General features: G+C 44.3%; 1 protein-coding gene across 2 annotated transcripts in view; it reads right to left on the bottom strand.

The window, feature by feature from the left end:
• The window catches only part of zfpm2a (zinc finger protein, FOG family member 2a), a 126779-nt gene that overhangs the window by 53005 nt on the left and 50380 nt on the right, over positions 1-23394 (bottom strand). For both annotated transcript variants that reach the window (XM_041067944.2, XM_029130253.3), the window contains 3 exons: positions 20670-20828; positions 14362-14463; positions 1335-1459 (listed from right to left, as the gene is read on the bottom strand). In XM_041067944.2, coding sequence (XP_040923878.1) covers positions 1335-1459; positions 14362-14463; positions 20670-20766 — 324 coding nt within the window. In that variant the 5' untranslated portion in view covers positions 20767-20828. The remainder of the gene's footprint in view (positions 1-1334; positions 1460-14361; positions 14464-20669; positions 20829-23394) is intronic.

Raw genomic sequence — 23394 nt, 5'->3', positions numbered from 1 at the left:
TCATGTGGAGATTGCTGGGGAAATATACGGAGTGTGTTACTTTGGAAGGCAACTTGAGGTGTTGCTCTGTCAAATCACTTTTCCGCCCAAGGATAACTGGCTTTACCCTGAGAGAAGCCATATTTCATGGCTATAATATGGCCTGAGTTATTTAAAGCCACTGATGACTTCAAAACCACGAGGGGAGCTTAGAAAACAGTCCAAACGCCTCTGAAATGATTTAATAAAGTTATATGTTTAAAGAATCTAGGAAATGAAGGACCTCTGAGTGCGCACTCCTTACGGACGCTGCCTTGTGTTTCTTAACAGGATGAATGAGGCGGAGTTAGGCATTAAATAGGAATTTCTTAATTAATGGAGACGCAGAATGGAATATCAAATCCATGGAGGACTTTCACCAGAGCACCAGCGTACAACACACATGGAGCTGCTGCGTGCAGAGCAACAGAAGCCATCACACATTGTGACTTCACTCAGTTAAAAGCTGGACTCGGCTCACAATCCACCCATTAAAGTGTTTGGTCATGAAATATGCAGATAAAATACTTTAAATGGACACACTTCAAAGGCTTTTATCGGGGGAGGGTTGGATCTCGGAAGAGTCACCTCCGTAGCTTGCAATGTCACCACAATTACAAATTCTATAGTAACCATGTTGCCATGGCTGCCAAACAATGTGACGTCATAACACAACCAGTTTCAACACCAAATAACAAATGACAACAAACAGTCACTTTGTAGTGTGGCAAGTTTTGAATGATTAGATGATGATGATTAAAATATGTTTCTGGAGCAAAATTCATTTATTAAAAGCTTAACTAGGAACACTTTTATATTAGTATTCAACATTCGGTCACTGACTATCCTGCACTAAATAAAAGCTCATTAGCTTAAATGACTATTGGCTATATTTTTTGGCTAATATCAATCAAACATTCTTCTCATTTCTGTTCAGGTATGATCAAATCCAGGATTCCCCTTAATTAGTACTAGTAAGTAACATGATCTGACTGGATGTTTTATAATGTGAAATATATATTCCTCCGTTTGCACACTGTAAAGAGCAGATCAGTACTAATGTACAACTTATCATTAATTCTGCAATAACGTTCTAAACAAGCTCTGCTGTGCTGAACCTGGATCCTTATTACATGTAAATCACTTCTCGTATCAGTTAGTTTAATTTCCTCTCTTGATTCATTTCCCCATGTGCATAACCGTGTTTTAAATCTGTCCCTTTTCATTTTTTCTGCAATTAAGCTCATATTTGATAATTATTGCAGGCTAACACAAAATGTTCAAAAACGACACAGCCGACCGAAGCGAGGACGTACCAGTGCGCTGCTGTCAGTGCTCATCTCGATCTTCCCCTCGAAAGGTCCCCACGTTGTCCCCACGGGCAGCTGCTGTCGGCTGTGGATCCGACGCTCGCCATCTTTGAGGAAGGCATCCAGCTCTCCTGGAAAACACACACCGGGACCCAAAGCAGTCAGCTAAAGAGCATCAATATAGCAACACGGGCTCCACATCAAATCACAGTGACATTCTATCATTGTCCTACCCTCCTCAGCCGACATGTGCAATCACGTTAATGCCGCAAACCCCGCGGTGAACACAGAAGGTTAAAGCCGAGCAGTATCAAAATGGATAAGCAAATCAAGTGGGCATCCATCTGATGATGCACCTCAGACACATGGCGTGCTAACCTTACTTGAAAGGTGTCTTGTGCGGAGATAATCTCTGTGAGACAGTGCAGGCTCCGCGGCTGCTGAGAGCAGCTAGCAGCAGGCCTCTTTCTGTTGTTCCAGGAAGGCCGGGCCCTTGTTAGTGCTGTGCAATGCTCCAGTTAATTAACAGTGAAACTGGATAGCACTGTTATTACTACTGATGCTCACCTCCCCAACACCCTCCGCTATCTAATCTCCCGCATTCAGTGTACTTTTTCAGGACGGTGATTAATCAAATAGTTATGATAAACCCCAAGGTAGTCTGTGACACAGTTTACTGTGGAGGATGTTTCCCTGTGTACGCGGCTCTCGACTGTACATTGCACATTTCCGACCAGTTGCCTTGACAACCCCAAGTAGTCTTGCTGCAGGAAGTGTGGTGATTCAGACACCCTCAAGTTCAAGTTCTATCTAGTTTCATAAACTCTCTGGACACAGGAATTTCAACAAACTTGGAGAGGAGGGATGTTTTTTTTCATCAAACCTGAACCATGCATTTGATCTTAAATGTTAATGTTAATAGATAGTCAAAGCAGTCTGAATTGAGTAAAGAGGCCAGTGAGTGCTTATGTCTGTCTGGTATCTGCAGAGAGCCATTGTGCTGGATTTGCATAATCATGGTCTAAACATTGGCCTGGTGTTGTCACCTGGTACCAAATGATGATGATCACAAGCTAAATGTCACCCACAATAAAATAAAACACTCATTCAAGCTGCCTGGGTTACCCAGTACTTAGGTGTTAAATTTTTGAAACACCTAGTTAGTTGTATTTTAGACTTTTTTTAGAATTGAGAATGTGTATGACATTATCTCCCTGTTTCTTTTGCTCTGCACCCCCCCCCTTCCATGCTCCTGCTGTTGCATGCTGTCTTCCCAGTGCTGCAGTGGAAGGTGGGTAAGCTCATTACAGGGAAATAATTAAACATTGGTGCACAGCTGGTCGTCATCACTGAGAGCAACAGCCACCGCTTGATGCATTCTGTTTGTCCTCAGATAAGACCCACGGCCTTTAACCGCCTGGATGCGAGTTCCTGTTAAACCCCGCTTGACACACAGCTACAGCCCCTTCCCCAGCCAACCGTTCTGACTCGCTTCCACGTTTCTTCTGCTTGTTTTTCAGGTGGGATGCTTGGGGTAAAACAAAGGTGGGGGGGACAGGTAAGCGTAGGTGCGACAAAGGCAAAGCGGGGGGTGGGTTGGGGTGGGTGCATGATTCAATTTGCGCAGTTTGTGGTCGAGCATGTTTAGATGCCAGTTGTGTGCATCTCGCACCAAATGTTGCCCGAGGACCTTGGCTCACAGATGGCTTGTCACATCTGTTGCAGACACTAGTGGAAGATCTCCACAAAAGCACCGGCGGATGAATAATGAGTTTCCCTTTGTGGACGGTTCTTTGGGAGCATTTACAAGTTGACTAACAGCGTTAAAATACTCATACGGACCTGTTCTATTCTGAACCGTGCGATTAATTATAGCAGCAATCAGTCTAGTACCTTCGGCGTCACAAGGACATTCAGAACAAACACAGGAGCCAACCCGTCAGGCCAAACGTGACAGACAGAGGACAGTTCCACGATGAGCTGTTTGGAGTTTGCTCGTCTTCTGTCTTCAGCGTTCCTCATTATTCAACACCTGACCATGATGTGGCTCAGGACCTGCGCCCCATCCCTCTAATCCCAACCAGCCCCTCTCTCCCTCACATTCACCCTCTGCACCCCCCCACCAACCACCACCCAGCCCTCCCACGATAAGATCGTCATCTGTCGCTAGACTCTAGGGTCTGTTCCTGCACTCCACAGATACTTGGCAGACCAATGAATGCCCCTTTGTGTGGAGAGATCCTCCTCAGATAGCACCCGAGATGCTCCACGCTGGCATCTGTTTGTGTTTTTATGTGTGTGTCCTGTCTTTCTTTTCTGTTATGGTACGGATGAACAGGGAACCTCATCCCTCCCTTCAGTGGCATACGACCGAATGCTAATGAGGTTCTCGGTGGCAGGGTGCCAGCCTAGTGCGATTTAAGGAATAAATGGGTGAGGACCGCTCATGGGAAGACACCCTAAGATGAACCACCATTCTTGAACTGTATGTGTATAATGACGGGCTTCTCAACAAAGCCCTGTAACATGCAATTTTCCTCTGACTGCTGAGGAAAGTTGCAAAAATCATCTCCTTCCATGCTCTCTGACCGCATCACGTATGTACTCGTATGTGGTATATAATATATTCAAATGCGGTACTGCATGTTTTATATAATAAGGAATGCATGTTCAGACAAATATTTTACAAAGCTTAACCTTCACCTTCCATCCTTTTCAATTTGAATTTAAGATGGATACATTACAAATAAAATAGCTAACTCTACATAACTTATGACTGCAGCTAAAGCTCCATTTATTCTTCAAAACATTTAATTCACAGCTCACTCTACATGTTTCTATTATTAAGTGTAAGCCTGAATATTCTTACTAGAATTTCTGGCCTGGAGTCAGATCTGTGCTAGTGCTCAGATATGACAAATGACATCATCAACTCTCTGCCGCACATTAACATTTGTTCAAGACCTGGATCTGCTTGAGCTACATTCAGCATGAATTTAACTTCTGTAACTAGTTCAAAGAAGCAACTTCAATGCACAGAACTAGCCCACGGCACTAAGAGAAATAGTCTGATTACTGAACCGGCTTATGGCCCGGTTCACCTTTTATCAGACATATCTTAAGAGTAAGAGCAAACGTTAAAGGGAAATAAAGACAGACAGAATTGAGAAAAGTCAAAAAATATCCTTGAGCTTCGCACAGCAGACGATCCCCTCTTGATATCAAGCACTACCTTTGGATCCAAGTAAATAAATGAGAGCTGTTCAAAGTTCAATATTCCGTGCACTGCAATTCACAGATGTCCTGCTGAATCCTAGTCATCTTCACTGATAGGTCTTGTTACAGAGCCAGCAAATGGGCTATAAATTAATATACCATGAGAGAGGCATATGGGGTGAAATGAAATTCGCTGTATCGGTTCAACAAAAGGTGCCACATCTTTAAAGCTGATATGTGATATAGAATTTTACAGCTGAAGGAGAAATGTCAGTGCTTTGATAAGAGAGCGATGAACTTTCTGCCCCTCTACCCCAACAGCTATTATCAGGTCCTAGTGAACAAAATGCATCATTTATAACCCAAAGACCACACTATTATCTCAGAGAAGACAGTCGTTTTAAAATAGCGGAGCAACCCCACCTCCAGCAGTAGTGTCTCATCTCCTCCTCAGCCGCCTCCAGCCCCCCTACCGCTACAATACCTCAACCCACCTACGGCGGCTGGATCTAGAGCTGGACAACCAGGAGAAAGTTGACTGTTTGCTAGAGAGCAAGTTTGCAGGGAACCACGTGGGGTCAGCTTCATTGCAGGGTGGGGGGCAGAGGGGCAGTTCAGGTCAGGTTTGTAAAGGAGGGTGATGAGACAGTAGGCAAGACAAATGGATTAGGGTATTCTGAGTGTACTAATTCGACTCCCCCCAAATTCTAAATATACCTGATGATGATCTGCCATGATGTCACTAAATGCTGGTTCTAACTGTGTCCCAGGGTGTGGAAATGTCCATTACATGAACAAGTTCAAGCTACTGCTGCCCTGGCTGTTCACATGTGGATCTAAATGTATCGTTGGATCATTCTGTGCCAATAAATAATAACATTTAATCTGAACTTTGTTATTAGAAAAAAGACTAATGAAAAAGTTTAAAATCATACACTCTTACACACGCACACTTAGTCTAAGCTACATTATCAACACAAACACCGTTGTTTGGTGTCATTGAACAATTGAAATATACCAGCTGTCAAGCCGTCCTTTTCATCAAAAGTCTGGTGAAGTTGCAGACAACAATCTCAGAGACATCCATCTTTGGAGAAGCACTGCAATTTCTATTGATAGCATGTAAAGGGAGACAGCAAAACTTAAAGAATGACTGTCCTCGCGCCGAGATATCGCAGTATCGCCGGCAACATCTAGAGGACACACACCACAACTGCCGGAATCTGATTACTTTAAATGCTTTTCTTTAAAATTTCACAACCATCAAAAGGACATTACTCCTCGGGAGAGTGTCAGGATGAATGAGTAACCGGTGTTGTGTTCAATGGCGATGCACGTGTATGAGAAAGATGGATAAAAAAAACAACTTAAGGTGCAAAAAGAAGCTGATATTAAATATAAAGATTAGTTTTAAATGCATGACTGCACTATGAAATATCTAAACAGGTTATTAGCAAGACACACAAATAAACATCTCTACCTCAGAATCCTGAAAGTCAAGTTAATTCAGCAAGACTATATTTAAAGTACTGCTGAATATCTTCCCAAGTCAATTACCAGGCAGCAACTTCCCCTGGGTAAAGGGGAATTCTGTTTTTTTTTCCTGGGTGACCTAGTTGTCTTTTGTCAGTAGGTTTTAGCTGGAGCAGTTTGACAGTCAACAGATAAGATGGATTAAGCTTTTTTTTATCCAGTTTTGATGTGAACAGCGTAAAAGCGGGTTAAATCATTGAGTTTCAGGAGTATTTTTAAATGCCTGGAGATAGTGCGATAAAGGAGTTAAACCTAAGTCTCGGGTTGAGAAGGTCAAGGTCGTGGCTTCGGAGAGCAGCTACCTGGCGACGGGGGCCAGCTCTCGTCTCTGTCGGAGCGAGCGGAGCGCCGCTGCCGAGCCCACCTCTCATCGCTCCCAGAAAAGATACACGGAGGGAGTGAAACAAAATCCAGCGAGAGCTCGTCGGGCGGCATCAAAGAGCAGTGCACTCCTGCCTTGTGTGGGTGTGTGTAGTGTGTGTGTGTGTGTGTGTTTGTGCGAAAGCTTGTGTGCGAGAGTGAAGGAGGGTTGTTTGGATTGCAGTTGAGCGCACGTGTGAACGAGATGGGAGCGCGCGTGTGCGTGTGTGTGTGTGTGTGTGTGTGCGCACTGTAAAATATCATTCCTCCATGAGCAACTAGCTCCATAATTATGTTTTGATTATTTGCAAGTACTAAAATAAAACAGCAATTAATCTGTTGATGTAAAACAGAAAATAGAAAGGACGTACGTATTAAACGATGCCGTGTACGGAACGGCGCAGCATTAAAAACAAAATCACAATTTGAGAATATAATTTGCGCAACAACCCCCATCACCACCTCCTCAACCAGCCTCCCCCAAACATGATCTGAGGCGTGCCTAACACGGGGGCTGAGAGCCGTGCCGTCACATGACGCCACTCGGCCAATCCCGAATTCATTAGGATCTCTGAGCCGCGATGAAGCCACTTGAGCAAAAGAAAAGGTGAAGAGGCAAGTGAAATAACAAACAAATCAGCGCCATCCCGTGGGTCAGACGCGGCGTGTAACGCGCCTGTTTATCGCGTGTCAGATCTGGAGGTTTTCTTGCTTGGAAAACATTTCGGAGGGGACGTATTTAGACACGTTTTGCGGACGTCTATTCCCCCACTGCTCCTCATGTCGGTGACAGGGGAGAGTAATCCTATACACAGGCTGCTATTGTGAAATGAGAAACTAGCCTCCTTCACTGCCAGAGACCAGATGCACCTCTCTCCCTCTCTCTCTCTCTCTGTCTGTCCTAATCTGTAAACGACTTAAAGGAGCCTTATCTCCGGGCTCTTCTGCTTCATTTCATGCTTGATTTACTTTAATTTGTCTGATAGGGCACAAGGATTTGGAAATGGCCCATCTTTCGGTGGAAAATGTTCTGATTTTTCTCCGGCATTGTTATGTGGAGGTTTTTGACTTTTCTCTCCCCCTCTCACTCTCCTCCTCCTCTTTTTCCATCTCCATCTCTCTCCCACTCTCCCTCGTCCTCTCTCTGTCTGTCTCTCTCTTTCTTTCTCCATCATCTCTGTCTTTTTTTCGCCTCTTGGGGGCCGGTGGTGGTGGTGGTGGTTGCTCCAGTGCAACAGTCTGTTTGAGCGCATTTAGATTCGAGCTAACACAGCAGAAACAACTTTTCCATGAGGTGTGATTTTGTGATGGACGACAGCAACACTGGAGTTGTGTTCGCCTTTCAGATCCACACTGGGCGCAGAGCAGCCGAGTGCTTCAAACCACAAAGATCTTATGTTTAAGTTAAGAGGCGACTGGCCCCTCCAGTTAAGCAAGTGGGTGAGCGGCTGCTGCTGATAAAGTTGCTCCACAATAAGGGACAGGGACAAGCGACATGTCTACAGATGCCTCGAGTTCTTTTTCTGCTGGCGGAACTCAAGTGCTTGCATGGCTGTCTGGCTGCTCCTGTCACCAAGACATTTTCCCCACTTCCATTTAGTGACTGAATGACAGTAGAGGCAGTGAGCTATGATTAGAGAGGAGCCCATATCTTACCAAATCCTGAATAATCTCCATTCCCACCCACCAATGAGCAAGTCACAGGGGCGGCACAAAAAGCCAGAGGAAAAAGAAAAAAAAAACAGGGGAAAGCTGTTCTGTGTGTACAGAGATGTTATAGAATTCCACCAGTCCACCTTCAGTGTGACCACTGGGAGCAAAGGGAAAAATCTAAATTCATTCAACCTCAGTCACTCTGACTAATCGGTACGTTTTTAACATTCACATCTGTGCAGAAGGGGCGGCAACAAAGAGGAAAAACCTGACACATGAATCAGACGTCTGTATTAAACAATTAAGCTCATTCTCAGCTGCCAGTGACACGATGGCCTCCATGAAAAAAGCTTTTCAATTTACCCACACACAACAAGATGAAACGTCACTAACCCCACCTCCACGAAGACTGTGTATAAATAACACACACACACACACACACACACACACACACACACACACACACACACACACACACACACACACACACACACACACACACACACACACACACACACAGGAAGGAACAGGGAGACCATTGAAATTCATCTCACAGCCTGAATTTACTTAACTGCGGGTCTGTGTGCGGTGATAAACGGAGTGATGATCCGGCAACACGTCTTTATCCATGCTTTGCTTTAATTAACGGTGGCTTGTTTGTTGAAAAGATGATTAATATGCCAATGAAAATTGCATAATTGAATACCACAACATGTGCACAATCAGGGAGGAACATGCCATTTTTTATAAACTTTTTATTATCACTATTATTACTACTATTTGGTATTTTAATTCATTTGACAAGCGGGGTCCACCCCCCACCACCCCTGAACAGAAAACACAGAGGAAGGGGGTAGAATTGGCATGACCAGTAAAGCCAAGCTGGTCCGGGCCATTCATCACCATTGAGAGGCCTTCACAGGTGGGGGACACTGTTTTGATATCAATACCTGTCAATGTGAAAAATGTAAATAAATGTAAAAGAGAGTGTCTATTAAAGGAGAAAGGGCGGAGAGAGAGAGAGAGAGAGAGAGAGAGAGAGAGAGAGAGAGAGAGAGAGAGAGAGAGAGAGAGAGAGAGAGAGAGAGAGAGAGAGAGAGAGAGAGAGGGCTGGGGTTAGGGGTTATGTATTCTAATACCCAAGGATTTTTTTTTATTAAATTTAAGCTGAATGTAAAATATAAAGGTGTGCAGAAAAAGCAAACAAAACAAAAGTTACTTAAAAGTCTTATTTTAAAAAAGGCCCAAAAGTAATAAAAAATTCCACACGTGACTAAGTTTCAATAGAGCCATCCAGAGTTTACCTAGTGCTACATCCCCCAGCGCAGTGTCTCCATGTTAACGCTAAACACACACATGAAATATTCAACCAATTACCAGGACTCCTCGTAGAACAAAACACTGCAGCTTCTGTTCTGGGGAGGGTGAAGCGCCGCACGGCAGACGCATCCAGACGCCGAAGCCCCGGGGGCACAGCCAGGTACATTCCCCAGCTTCGCATTTAGCAACAGCTCCGACTTCAAATGAATTTTTTTGGACCGTGCGCGGAAATAATACAGTGAGAAGATGGCATTGTACTGTAAGTGGACGTGGAATCAGCCGAAATGCTGACAAAATGGTTGGAAGTGAATTATCTTATTAGGGGCATTCTCAGTGTGCCACATCCCACATACCCACACCAAACTGGAGCTGAATATAGTGACATCTTCCTTTTATGATAAGAGCAGTGATTGCATTTTGCCCTATTTTAGATTATATAACTAACAACCATGAAGTTCCCTCATAAAGCCTCTTAGTATAGCGGATCAGTGACTAAATTTGCATCACGCCGATGCAGCACAGGAGTACAGTGATTTGTCTAATCTCTTGTTGCATATTTCATCATTATAATCACACATTGTGAATTGGCGAGTGCGTTTGTGGCGTACTGTGGGGGGGGGTTCTCGCTGCACACAGGTGAAGCATACAATGAAAAATCCTTCATCAACGGTAAACGTGCTTTTGAAAAAGGTTGACAATGTTTACACATGGCACTTTGATTGCAATTTAATTTTTTACAGCACGCAGGGCCCGGAAACTCGCCGAGAAGCTGATGATGGACTTTCATCATCAGTATCAGCAATCTCGGTGTCATTCATGTTTTGTGAGACTTGTCAGAGGACTTTGAATAAACCCCTGGAGGAGCAAGATAAAACCTTGCCGTTCGAAAGCAGAATTGCCATGATGCACATCCAAATTTCTTGATTACAAGACGAAGTGGGGTGGGGAGGGAAGGGGGGGGGGATAAAACCTTGAATGAAAGCTTGCGCTGAAAGTTTTTCAGTTTGCTGATATAACAGTCAAGTGTGTCTATAAGTCTACTTAAAACGCTTAGGTATCAGTGGAGACAGCTGCGACACTCCCGTCTTACGATTCTGTCGAGACAGTACACTATCAAACCTTTCATACCGCTCCCAAGCTACATTTCCGGTGACAAAAGCTTTGCGAAAGCCTCCTGAAGGATTCATCTATATCCTAATATTTCCAATCCAATTTAACTGGAGCAGCGGAGTGGCCTGAGCACTAGTTTACCAATCTTTGCTTTCCAAGACTCTGTGTGCTGAAGGCTTGAGGGGTTCAATCAATGGCGCTTTGATCTCGGCTGGAACCATAATTATTTAACATTGTTACAAGGATTTCTCTAATCCATCCTACCATTAAATCCCTTTTACACCCTCATCTTCTGCAGCCTAATCTGCATCTGGGTGCTTCGTTTGTCTCTCTCCCTCATTTCGACTCGCCCCTCCTTCCTTGACGACACCCTGACTTTATAATGGACTTGGGTGCGGAGTTAGAAAATGCCTTGTTTACGCAGATCAACCTGAATAAACGAATCGCATGGACTGTTGGTTTTAAAGTTTGTTCGCACTCGAGTTTTGTCAGATTTGGTCATTGAGGATATGAGGACTTTACAGTTTAAACAACATCTTAATGACATTTTACAACATTTATGTTGCCATCTTCACTGAGGTTCAGGTGAATGATGCCCAAAAAGTTTAATCCCATCTGTCTATGTTTGTGATCGCTGTGACTCCCAACAGAAAGGGTCCACTGTCCTTTTGCAAATATTTGCATGTCTGTGTTCGCTACGATATAAATAGCAGCACAGGCAACCGCAAACATTTGTTGAGGCACCTGCCACGGTATCGTGGCCATCTGGTCCCACAATTCTCCTAGCGTGACATATGTGCATTAAACCTGAGATGTTATTGTGTGGTTTTTTTGGAGACTATAAGAAGACAGATCGGCCGCAGACCCTTCTGGGTTGGCTGGAGTCAAAAACGAGACTCCAGACTTTTTACATCCGAGTGAAGCTGCGTTTGCAGCTCGCACACATCTGATGTCTTGAAAGGGAAAAACGGGGGTGGTTGAACGGGTCAGACGAACCTGTGTGTGTGTGTGTGTGTGTGTGTGTGTGTGTGTGTGCATATTTGTCTGATCTTCAGGTAGATTCTCACATGGCCACTCCTTCAGCTGACCCCTGCTCTGCCCTGGCCAGCGCCCAGCTGGCACCGGGAGCTGAGCAAGCTGGGCCACGCTGGCCGTCAGGGACGGCCAAGGGAAGAGATTTGTGGACAAGGTGATCACATTGCTTCTGTCACACTCATCTCCTCCTCCTCCTCCTGCATCTCTTCGTTTGCCATGTACCTCCTTTAAAGTGTATTTGTAGCAGCATCCTTTTAATGCCACTGTGTGATACAAAGGCAGAAATGCACAATTATTTGGCAGTAGAAGTTAGAGAGTGGAGTTTAACCGCTTACAATGTGGGACTGTTAACACCTAACCAACTGGAAAAAGCATATGTCACTCTCCAGAGTACAGTTGGATTCAAATATGCAAAAGTGTTTTATTGCAGACGCTACTTGCTTAACAATCGCACTTGTTTTCTGCACACGTGACATCAGCTCAGATGATGTCATCCGGAGGCGTTTTGGATGAAACTGAATACTGTACCAACGTTACAGCCTCTGCATCTGACAGCTGATCTTTTGTTCAGCCAAAGGCCTTGGGTGCGTTTTAATATACTGTAGGAAAGGCACACGACGTTCTTCTTGGAGGGGGTGCGGTTTACACGAGCAGCCATTCAGATAATGCAGAGAGAAGGTTCATTAGCAGAGTCAGCTAGCTAACTAACACCGTTCCCAATTAGCCCCCGAGGAGAGCAAGTGGGAGAGAATGAGCGAGTCAGATTCCTATCATCACTAGTTCATAAAAATGAACAGAATAGCATGACACTCTATCTCCAGAATCAGGGGGCTGATTGCGAAACATCCGTGACGAGAAGCGAACACGAGACAAGGAATCGGCGTGCAGATTCGCTTAGGGACATAGTCGTAGAGACGAGGGGAAAGAAAGGGAACTCGCTGGGTGTTCCACATCACAGAACCATCGCTCTGAACAACGAAAAAGAGCCAGCCTTTAGATTAATAGCGAGTCATTTGGTGCAGTCCTCCGCCGTTCCACAGAGAAAGACAATCAGAGAACGGGGGGGGGGGGCAATCGCGGACAGCACTTGACATGAGTTACTAAAGTGGAGATGAAATGCAGGGACCAAAAAAAAAAGTTCAATTACACGATGTAGATTGTAAAGGCTTTTGTTGTTACTCAGCAAAAGGGAAGCGGGTGTGGAGGTGCTTCAATCGAATCACCAAAGCAGGTGGGCATGTTCCGAGTTAGCCCACCTCATTAAAAGGCTTCACTCGCTTTTTATGTAACGGCCATTACACATCCTATTCAGATGCACACGCGCCGTGATTAAAAATTATCTGTTGGTGATCATAATCACACCTGCTTAAACTTAAGCCAAAGAATAACAAAGAACTTTTGAATGCCGAACATTTACAAAGAGATTAAAAGAGAGACAGACTCAAACTAAATAAATTTGCTTTTAATCGCTTTGAACAGGAAGTCATGTCATTTCAAATGTTCATATCTGATTGTCTGATTCCCCTCTTTAGTCAAATTACAACATGCCCATCTGACTTTTCCAGCACAATGGGAAAAATTAAAAAGGGAAATGACCTTTCATGGCAGCCATGATGGGAGACTGAATGGCATTATTATGCTCAAAGATTAATTTCTGCCCACTCTGTGCTGCCCATTGAGAAAACCAAGGCGGGGCACGGACACCTCGGTTTAAGTCGCCCACTAATTGGTTGCTATATCATAGAGATGTTGAGAAACTGGTCACATGATGATTACAAAGATGCTGTTGTTTTAATAATCCTGGCTGCCAACATCAAGATGGAGTGCGCAGATCGAAGCTCGCTTGTGGAAGTTAGATGATAATATCAACATCACTCAGGCTGTGGTTTAGTATAACAAACAGTAATGGGTGAAAAAACTCCAGGACTCTTCCTCTCTCTCCCTCTGCTACCTGTTCAGCCAACTATTTCTGCGCCCCTAATTCTCATTCTGATGGCTTAAGGGGGGGCACAATTACAGTCAGCCGTACATCTAGTCATGCAACATTCATCGCTCCTTTTCAAAGCAGTATTTTGAAGCTCAGCATTTTCTCAGCCCAAAAAGGGCCTTTTTCCTCATGTGACGCCTTCTTTTTTGTCACGGCCCCCATAGTTCTGAGCTGACCCCCTCAGCCCCCGTCTCCTGACTGATCACAGTGATGGTTTATTACTGTCGTCCCAGCGCTCTTATCTTTAGCCAGCAATGCTCATTTCCTTCCCCAGATTTAAATGCAAATGTGAAATTTAATGATAAATGCATTATCTGATAGGTGCGATAACACTGATTCACTGTCAGTATAAAATACACACCCCGGGGGGCTTCGAGCTAGCGAGCGCAACTTGCCCAAATCCACCAGCACCCCCATCACACTTTCTCTCTCGTTCTCTCTTTCTTTTCCTTTTTTTAAATGCAAACTCACATACCTGCAGTAAATTCTTAAGGTCGTTTCACGCATTAAAAGGAATCACATTCTGTGTGTTCAGCACTGTGGATGCAGGCTGCTGAGCTGTAATTGCTGTGCAACTATCTTGTTCAAGGTTTTATCCATTACTTTGATGAAGTAACTTTTACTTAAAGGGCAAAACATTATAAAAAAAAAGAGTAATTGTTGTTATATGAATAGACGCTGATGTCTATATAGTGAGAGTAGCTCATTGTAAGGCATGCACATTCCCACCTCACACCCACTGTACCTGCTGTTACTAGTTCCAGTGACTCTGTCTGATGTTTGCTCTAGGCTACCTAGGACAGGGATAGGATTTCTTACTTGGACCATCCCATTCGTCCGGCACTGCTGATGAATGCCTGGTCTTCTCGCCCTGTCCTTCCATCTCCACGTCTCCTGGTTCTCGGTTGCCATCCTCCTCTCCTGCAAGACAGGAAAAGTTAATCTCTACTGTATAAAGACACGGGACACAAAGCAGTACTCATTGTTCATTTATCCTGAAAGGTAAGTGATGCATTATGAACACACAAACATGTCAGTGAAAATGTTTAAATATAAATATACACACACACACACACACACACACACACACACACATATTCACACACACATATATAGCAAGTCCAGCTGCACAGTTTATGTACAAAGGCCTCCCTTGAGTGCTTGGAGGAACAGGAAGAAGCCCCATGGAACAGGAAGGAAAGCAATGTGTGGGAGAGAGGTGGCTATTTATTACTGTTTGATCTATTGTGGACTGAGCTAGGATGTGTGTTATAGGATGTGGAGCTGATTTACAGTCTCTGGGCTCACACAGAACACGCTAAGGGATATTTGGGTATCTCTCTCCAGGATGTCGGGGCTTTAAGGCCTTGTTAGAGAGACTACACCTCTGAGCAAGCGAACCGACGTGAGCGTTCCTGGATGCACTTGCTGTAAAAAATGAACGCATCTATTTCTGCATGTTAACAGTAAGCACATTTTGTACTCCGACTGTACAGGCACATAAATCTGTGCTTAGTAGGTGCCCCTAGTGTGGTGCTCTAAATAACTCCAACGCGCCTCCACAGAGCGTCTCTCTCTAAAGTCGGGCAAACCAGCTCGGGGCATGTCGTGGCAGCTGAACATTTCTTTTACTTTTTGTCACCGTATCGCTTCCATCCCTTTGATGTTTTGAAGCCCACAGTGAATGGTCAGGGACAGACCTGGATTACTTCACTAGATTACTACACTGCATGCAGAAGGAAAAAAGGATAGATATGGAAATGTATCTAAAAATACTTGGAGATGACAGATGATAAATTTGTACAGGTTATGTCCAGCAGCAGATGATGAGGTGAGCCTACTGTACACTACATGATGCTTCAAAAAAAGCAGCTTCCACATGTCAACCGCCACAGGACACACACACCACTACACTCCATCAACGTCCATCCTCACGTAAGTTAATCTGCAGATCGAGTTCGCACAACACACATGTTTAGTGTCTCACTTCAAAGAAGGCAGCAAACATTGCCAAGAGGATGTCAGCTCTCTACCTCACACTAATAGAGGAGACGTATAGAAAGAGAAAAGTGATGCTGAAGGGAAGTCTGTAGAAATGTCCTACTTACAGTACGTGAGGTCATTATGACCCAGTTTTGCTTATGCAAGTGTCTGCTTAGGCTGGCGATTTCTCCCCCTGCTCCTCCTCTCTCCCAGTACATTATCAGGGAGCCCACTCCACTAAATTCTCCCACTATTTATTGTTGGGGCTGGAGAACCTCTTTAGCATACTAGGCTCGTATTATGACGAGGATAACAAAGGCGTATATCAACAGTTCCTTCCAATAGAGCGGAGTTAAAAAAAAGCTGGCGAGATAACATTAAAGGCACTACCTTGATCTCAGGCGAACATGTTAAGCCCTGTAACGAAACGTATTGGAAGTGTTTAATTACAGCCCGGGAAATGAAGCTACAAGATGATTCCTTAATTAAGCAGTGATTAAGGATTTTCTGCCTTCTATCTAACACAGTTTGCAATGCATTTTAAACACAATCGCCCAGGCAACCTCACAGGGAACAATGTCACAGGGCTTTGATGAAGTTTCCTGCACAAATGTCACGAGGAAGAAGCCGAGTGGAGAAAGAAGTGCTGGAGCAGCACTCCTTTAATTACAGTACAGGCTGATAGAAGACAAGGAATATGTTTTTTTTTATTAAACAAATGTACTGTAGGACTAGATAAATTGAGATGCCCCATTTCATTCATCCCCTCGTAGAGTAACAGAGACCCCTTGTTTCATCATTCTGAATTGAAATCCTCCGCACTGCTATCAAGAGAGACATATTGTCAATGACCATCGTCTACATTATCGCCTGGATCGCAATTTACATCTTTCCTTCTCTCCGCACAATCGACTGGAGATAAGGCTGAGTGAGAGGAGGCAGAAGAGAACAGAAGGGACAGGGAGGGCTGGGGAGGCGCGGCGGCCTGCTGGGCGCAGGGTTGGCGGGCATGCGAGAAGAGCCAGTGAGCTGTTAAAATCAGCCCTATCGCTGCTCTATCAAAGGACAGCTCTCTAGCCAAATCGCAGTCACACGCAGCGCGCCTCACATTCAGGTCAATAAGCTTATAGGCGATTTACACAAACAATTCCTCGAGCAAGGTAGCAACAAAGTCATATTGGCTTTTTCCCCCTCTCCCTTTTAGCATTGTCTCTGCCGAGGAAGCCCTTGAAAATGTCAATCTTTGTGTGTGACTTTAAGAAGCTCACAGCTCTAATCCTGACCAGCGAGCCTAGAGACAGGTCGCAATTTCTGCAAAATGGAGTATAAGTATTTTTAAGTCTTCGTATGGGATTGTACAGTTCTATATTGTACTGACCTCTTGGCCTGATGACTTGAACCCGGTGCCACTCTCTCTCCTAACCCTAAATCATAATCTTGCTGGTGTGGGTTGGTAGCTTTTAGCTTTCCAAGTGTAAGAAGTGTAAGTTAGTGTGGATTAGGGTGGGGGGGTTCCTGCCGCCCCCCCAGCAGTGCTAGCGCTACACAGTCGATATTGCGTATTTGGTTGTTGATGCAAATTATGCTGCGACAGATAAAGTCAATTCCAGGAAGAAACCTTTTTCACCAAAGTCAAGCATAGCTGTGAGACTTCTGTGCTATCTGAAAAATATGTTCGAATTGCATGAAATTTGTGGCAGGCAGAGCACTCCAATGGAGGGAGGCTATTAGTGAAATGCCTTGCCACTGTCTCTTTAAATGCCAATAAATTCCCATCATTACAGAATCTGGCAGTTTTCCTCCCTGTCTGCAGCCTGGGTCTTTATCTCACTCTGCCTCAGTCTCTGAGCATGTAGATCTGGCCCAGTTAGATTGTCATACTTAACAAACATTAATGATTAATTTCCTCCACTGAGTCAAATGGGGCTAAAGGGATGACTCGATTCATCTTATCGCACCGCAAATTAGCATTTCCCCATATTCCTCAGCATCAACTGTGCATTACAATTCAACATTTACAATTCTGGGCACTGGCAGCTGTGGCGAAAGAGCCAAGGAGATCTTCTTCCTCCGTTGCTGGAGAGTCTGATTACTTCTGTGTTACACAAAGAGTGTCATAATTAATTCGGGCACTTTCTGTTTGTTACTGTATGTCTCTGATTGCTGCGAGTCAAATTAAGCACCAAGAGGTTATTTGAAGGGTCAAGGTGTGAATAGAGTCCTGGGCTTTCACTTCCACTGTGATAAAAATGTTTCTCCTTCCGTTTCTATTCCAGTATGAAAACGGCGCAGAAGAGTCGTAAAAAGACTCCCCTGAAAGGAAAGTGCATGAAACGCCATGTAAATTTACTGTCAGAGCAAATTAAGGAAGTCGCTTGTCATCAGACAACACTTGGAACGTAAAAAGGGAACAGCTTGTGGCAACACCCTGCGCTGAACTTCACACATAGCCAACAATAAAAGAGGAGGGGGTGAAACAGCAAGGTGAAATTTCACCATTTCAGTAAAAAGATGCCACTCAGTGTATATAAAAAGATATCTTTCTTACCATTATGGAGCCAGGTGTGTCAGTACAGCATAAATCCTTGCTGTGAAGTCACTGTGTTCATCTGTGAGCTCTTCAGATGAGCTCTATAAACATAGAAACTAACCCGGGCGGCACAAGTCGTCCGAGGCCAGATTCTGTTATAATCACGAGTGAAGGCCAAGGGTATTTCTTCTACAGGTATGTGTGGCTATGCTCTGCTCCATGGGACCAACCAACCCTTTTTTTCACACCCAGTGTTCTGTTTGTGATGGAGCCCTGCATAATGTCTCTTCAATGGCAGAGTAGCTGAGGTCGGCACAACCCAAATCTGAAGGGTAGTGGTGAAGTGGTGAATTTTAATTTGGTGATGCAGATCTACTGTTGAACAAATTCCTTAACAAATATATTCATATCAATCAACATAACTGTGCTTATAATGTAATTACATTTATGGCTAGTGTATGTGAGGCAACCAGAATTGTACAAGCCACATCAGTGGGGAGGCCGGAAAAAATCCCGAGCCCTGACAGCATTAACTAAACAGGTTATGGAGTCAACCATCACGCAATTTAGAGGTTCCTTAGCCTCAGACCAAGATGGGACATCAAGGTGCTCCATGCACTTATCTGGGGACTCCCTTTTCTGCAAGGCTAAGGCAAATGGCTGAGTCTTTGGTGGCATTCAACTTCTTGACCTTTGCGCCTTTAAGCGGCTTTGCTACTTCACCGCACTCTGATCAAAGTTAATAAGTGCTTCATATGTTAATGAAAATTGGTACTCCTCTTTGTGTTCCTACAGCTTTTTAATACCTATTATAGACTGAAACTTTTAATGGAGGTTTTAGGTCCCCCTGACAAGCCCATTTCAGAGAGTGACTACACAGATACAAGGCTAAGCTAAGACCAGAGAGTCACTGCTCAGTGGAGGAACCTTACACGGGAGACCTTATTCTCCGGGAAGCAGCGGCAGATAAAGGCCATGGGATGAGTGGCTTCTTTAAAACCCACGTTCAAGTCCGCACAGGGCTAATTACAGCGCGCCATCACATTTGAGAGGGTTTAGTTAATCAAGGGGGCTCTCTTTTTCCTCCTATAGTCGAGGAATAACACACTTAAACCATTTAATGCCGCTAGGATTGCGTCGTGTTTAATTCATGGCAGTTCCACATAAGTGAGGTAAATTTAAGCCACTCTGACATTAGTTTTAAATAGATCTAATTGAGGAGGGGATCATGGAGAAAAGGCTACACCTGATGATTGCACACAACTTGCCACCAGGAAAAAAGAAATACGGATAGTACATCATGTGGGTCTTAGACTGCAAGGGGAGACTTAACTACTGTAAGCTTTGATAGCAAAGTAATACGGACCCGATTAAAAAAAGGACTATTTGACATTTTGGATTACTATTTAGTGTTGACTTCATTCACAAACATGGGGAAAGAAGATTTAAGTCGCAGTTCCTCCAGTGGTTTTAATCAAGACAATAGAAATATCTAAGACCTGGAACAAGGTTCGAGCAAAGATTTTACAAGAAGTTGTACTTTTTCGCCTCGCTATTACCACAAATGTGTGCAACATCTGCCTCATAGCTACTGGGTTATTGCGAGACCATACATTGTGCTTTGAAGTTGGAGTGAGGACACGCTAAGAGGGAGACAAAGGGTGCAACAAACGAGGCGTCGCTGGTAATTGCAATTTCCGAACAATTGCGCCGTTCAACTTTTTCTGGAGAACAAAAGGAAAGCGTTATTGATACGATTAGCGGGGCATAGCCTACCTGAAACATGAAAGATTTATTTTTCCCCTCAATAATGTAATCCCACGAGGCACATCAGTTTAGAAGTGTGAAGAAATAATTCTAAACAATTTTCTCTTTGAAAGGCAAACGGAGAGGCAGACATTCAAAGCGCCAGTTCTTCATTAAAAAGTCAAATTTATGGCACCCGCGCGCTAGTCGGAGTAGGGACACCTGGGGTAGTGAAAGACACGCGACCGGGGGGTAAGAAGGGTGGGGAGGGACGTGGGGGAGGGGAGGCGGGGCAAGTCTGTCATCTTCACACCGTAACCTGGAGCAGACCACAAATTAGCTCCTGTGATGGCAAGGTGTGACCGAAATGAAACAAACATACAAAGAAGCAATCTAATTGAATTGGAGTTCAAAGAGGACTCGGGCGCATTTGGCGACGCCGGGCCGCTTTATAGTGCTGGACCTCCAAACTGTAGCAGGTGCTGCCGAGCGTCCACAGATCTCTAGCGTGGGCTCAAAGGGAAGTGCTACGTTCTCCAGTGCATTGGTGCACCGGAGCACACCTATCACACAGGGAGAGCCGGTGCTGCTGGTGCCACCCCTCAGATCAAACCACCGCCAGCATCGCCGCGGACGCCGAGGATCAAATATCGGAACGGACAGTTTCAAGTCGAAGCAGTGATGTGGGGGAGATCGTCACGGGAGTACAAGTTCTGCCAGGTTTGATTCGAACACGTCGGGCAATTTTATTAGACGCCATTGGCAGGGGTTTAACTTATTTGCGATGCTTGGCACGCGGCTTGATTATTAACATATTGTCTTTTTAATATCAGGTATTCAAAAGAGCGCTGGGGGAAAGGATGCCTGCCTTTGTTGCAGAAGTACTCCATGTCTTCGCAGCTCATGTTCTCGGCCTCAAACTCGGCGGTGAAGTTCTCCTCCACCGAGAACTCGTCTTTGGCCATGAGCTCGTTCTCCTCGGAGACACACTCCTCCTCCTCTTCCTCCAGGCCATCCTCCAGAGGACCTAAGGGAGCAAACGCACATACGTGTACACACACACAGGAGGGAGATGTTCAGCTGTTTCATCACATCCTTCAGGCTTACATGAAAAAAAATAAAAATTATCTGTATCTCCTTGTGTCTATTATTGCAATCCTAAATGTAGACGCGCAGCTTGGCACCACACTGTCCATACGCCCCACGTTCAGGCAAACATAAAACCGCGCCAACAAAGACGATTGTTTTATCTTAATATTTCAGGTCGTTCCATTATAGCTACTGAAAAAGCCCTTTGAGGCTGTGCGCTTTCTGGAAAACAAGCTGACACGCAGCCAAGGTGAGCGTTGATGTTAATCCCGCTACCTGCAAAACAAAACCTCACACAGATGGAAGGAGAGGGGGGGGAAAGTTCCTTTCCAGACTTTTCATACAGGCATCAGCATGGGAGGGGGAAATAAAATACTTTTATTAATTTGTTAGCCCTTATCACAGGGTACAATGTTGATTTTCCATTTACATTCTGTGCCTCCGGGTAATACACCAGTGCAATCTTAAAGGAGACACTTTTCCGTGTGATTAATTTTTCCCCCCTCTGTGCAATATTATTTCTTTAAATCTAAATGATTTCGGAGTTTTGCTTGTAGCTGTACATCTCTTTTGGTATTTGCATATTACTATTTTGCTTCAATCAAGGGCATTGATGGAATTACTGCACTACTACCTGAATTGTATTAGCTGTGGAAAACATCTCACCCGGCGTTTCAGTGTTATTAAGATAATAAACCGCTCCTTTCCCCCAAAATCTGTACCCGTAGAATTACCAGCAAACCAGTATAGGGGCACTCCAAGTTTATGGTTAGCCTATATGTGAATTATTAAAAGTTAAGTTGTGTTTAAAGTGAACGCACGTATCAAAATTGCTGTCCGTGTTTGCTCCTGTCACACATGAGCTACTGTAGCATGTTGCAGCCTTTCGTGCATCATCCTGAGGCTCAAACAGAGTACACCGATATCCTCCTGACACCTTTCGGCGTGTTTGTTCTATTGTAGTGGGGAGTGAGCCCCTCAGCTTTAATAAAGCAATAATTTCAGTTCAGAAAAGTGGGGCTGGTGGGCCTCTCCTGTTTCTCTTTCTTCCCGCACTGAGCCTCATAAAAGACCCCCCTGATGTCCACAAACTGCTTGCTTCTTTTCATTAGTCTTATAAATGACTCCTTTGTAGAAGTCTACATCTGCAGGAGCCCTGAACATGAAAAGAATTAGCACACCGATCTCTAATAGACACTGTGGCGGCAGAGTGCAGCTTTTAAATTAGGATACAGTTTTATGATCTTATCTGATGCCTTCTGCTGATTCGCCGAGGAGTGAAGTGAGGCGTGAAGTGACTCGATGAGTCTACCGTTGCTTAAGATGATACGGAGAGATAAATATCGCAGTATCAAGGGGAGATTGTATGACTGGCGAGCTCTTGCCAAGGCAATTGAAGACAGTGTGAAAGAAAGTGGGGGGAACTACATTTCTATGTACACACTCTGTGCACCTTCCATTACACAGCTGAATAAGAACTATGCGTGCGAGCGGCAAATACAGCAGCACCGTTGCACCACAGAAAATAGACCTACAGTGTGTGCGATAATAAGGGTGAAGGGAGATTAAAGATAAACTTCATGGTCAATAAGACACAAAGATTAGGCAGATAAGATGAGATAGAATTGAGGTTTAATAGACTCAGAAAAAGGGCATCTCACTTCCCCACTCCAGCAGATAGTAACTAAATGGAGCATTTTCAAACTGATAGAGATCCTGGAAGCTTTCCTGAATATGGAAAAATGAAATCTCCCACCCATTCGGAGATATTTCAGGGGGTCTGATGGCTACTTCTTAGGGACTGCGTAGATGACCAAAGTTTGTTCACATTCTTACATGTTTAGTTTATTATACAGTATTCATTGCATAGAGAGACCTGAAATTATTTCAGAGACAGCAATGATAAGAATAATGACTTTCTAAACGACCAGCACCACACTCCTAACTCATTTTCTGATAGTGGCGTCCCTGCTATATTTAGTTGTGTACTGTTTAAAATCCTGTCACATTCACTGTGTGACCCGCGCTTGTTGGTGCATTTCTATAGGGTCTGCTGACGAATTGGGCCAGAGCAATGTCTGCTGCTTCAACCTCTTATCAGGCCTTCGCTGGGGTTCAGATGGCCAAACAACACTACAGAGAGAGCGTCCGCATTCAACTTCATACGACACGGCGCTGCGTTTCTCACACACAAATCTATAAGTTCTCCACGCTTGTCTTCCCGTGACATCATATCAGATCAAAGCATATACACAGTTTTGGAAATCTTTCAGGAATTGATGTCATGTCTTTGTGTTTGCAGAAGAAACACTGGAACTTTGAAAGTAAACGCTCTGCTCGTAGATCCCACTCCAACAAATATGAACTGCCCATATTTTAAAATTACTAAATTAGGTTGTCCATGAGTAATTCCTTTCCCTATACAAACATTTATACCCAGACTCACCATTCCATGTCTTTAGCCATTTAAAAATAATAATAAATAGTAAACAATAAAACAAATA

This window comes from Betta splendens, chromosome 16 (genome assembly GCF_900634795.4).
Source record: "Betta splendens chromosome 16, fBetSpl5.4, whole genome shotgun sequence".
NCBI classification, from domain to species: domain Eukaryota; kingdom Metazoa; phylum Chordata; class Actinopteri; order Anabantiformes; family Osphronemidae; genus Betta; species Betta splendens.
The sequence above is the reverse complement of the archived record's forward strand: the minus strand, read 5'-3'. Positions and strand labels throughout refer to the sequence as shown.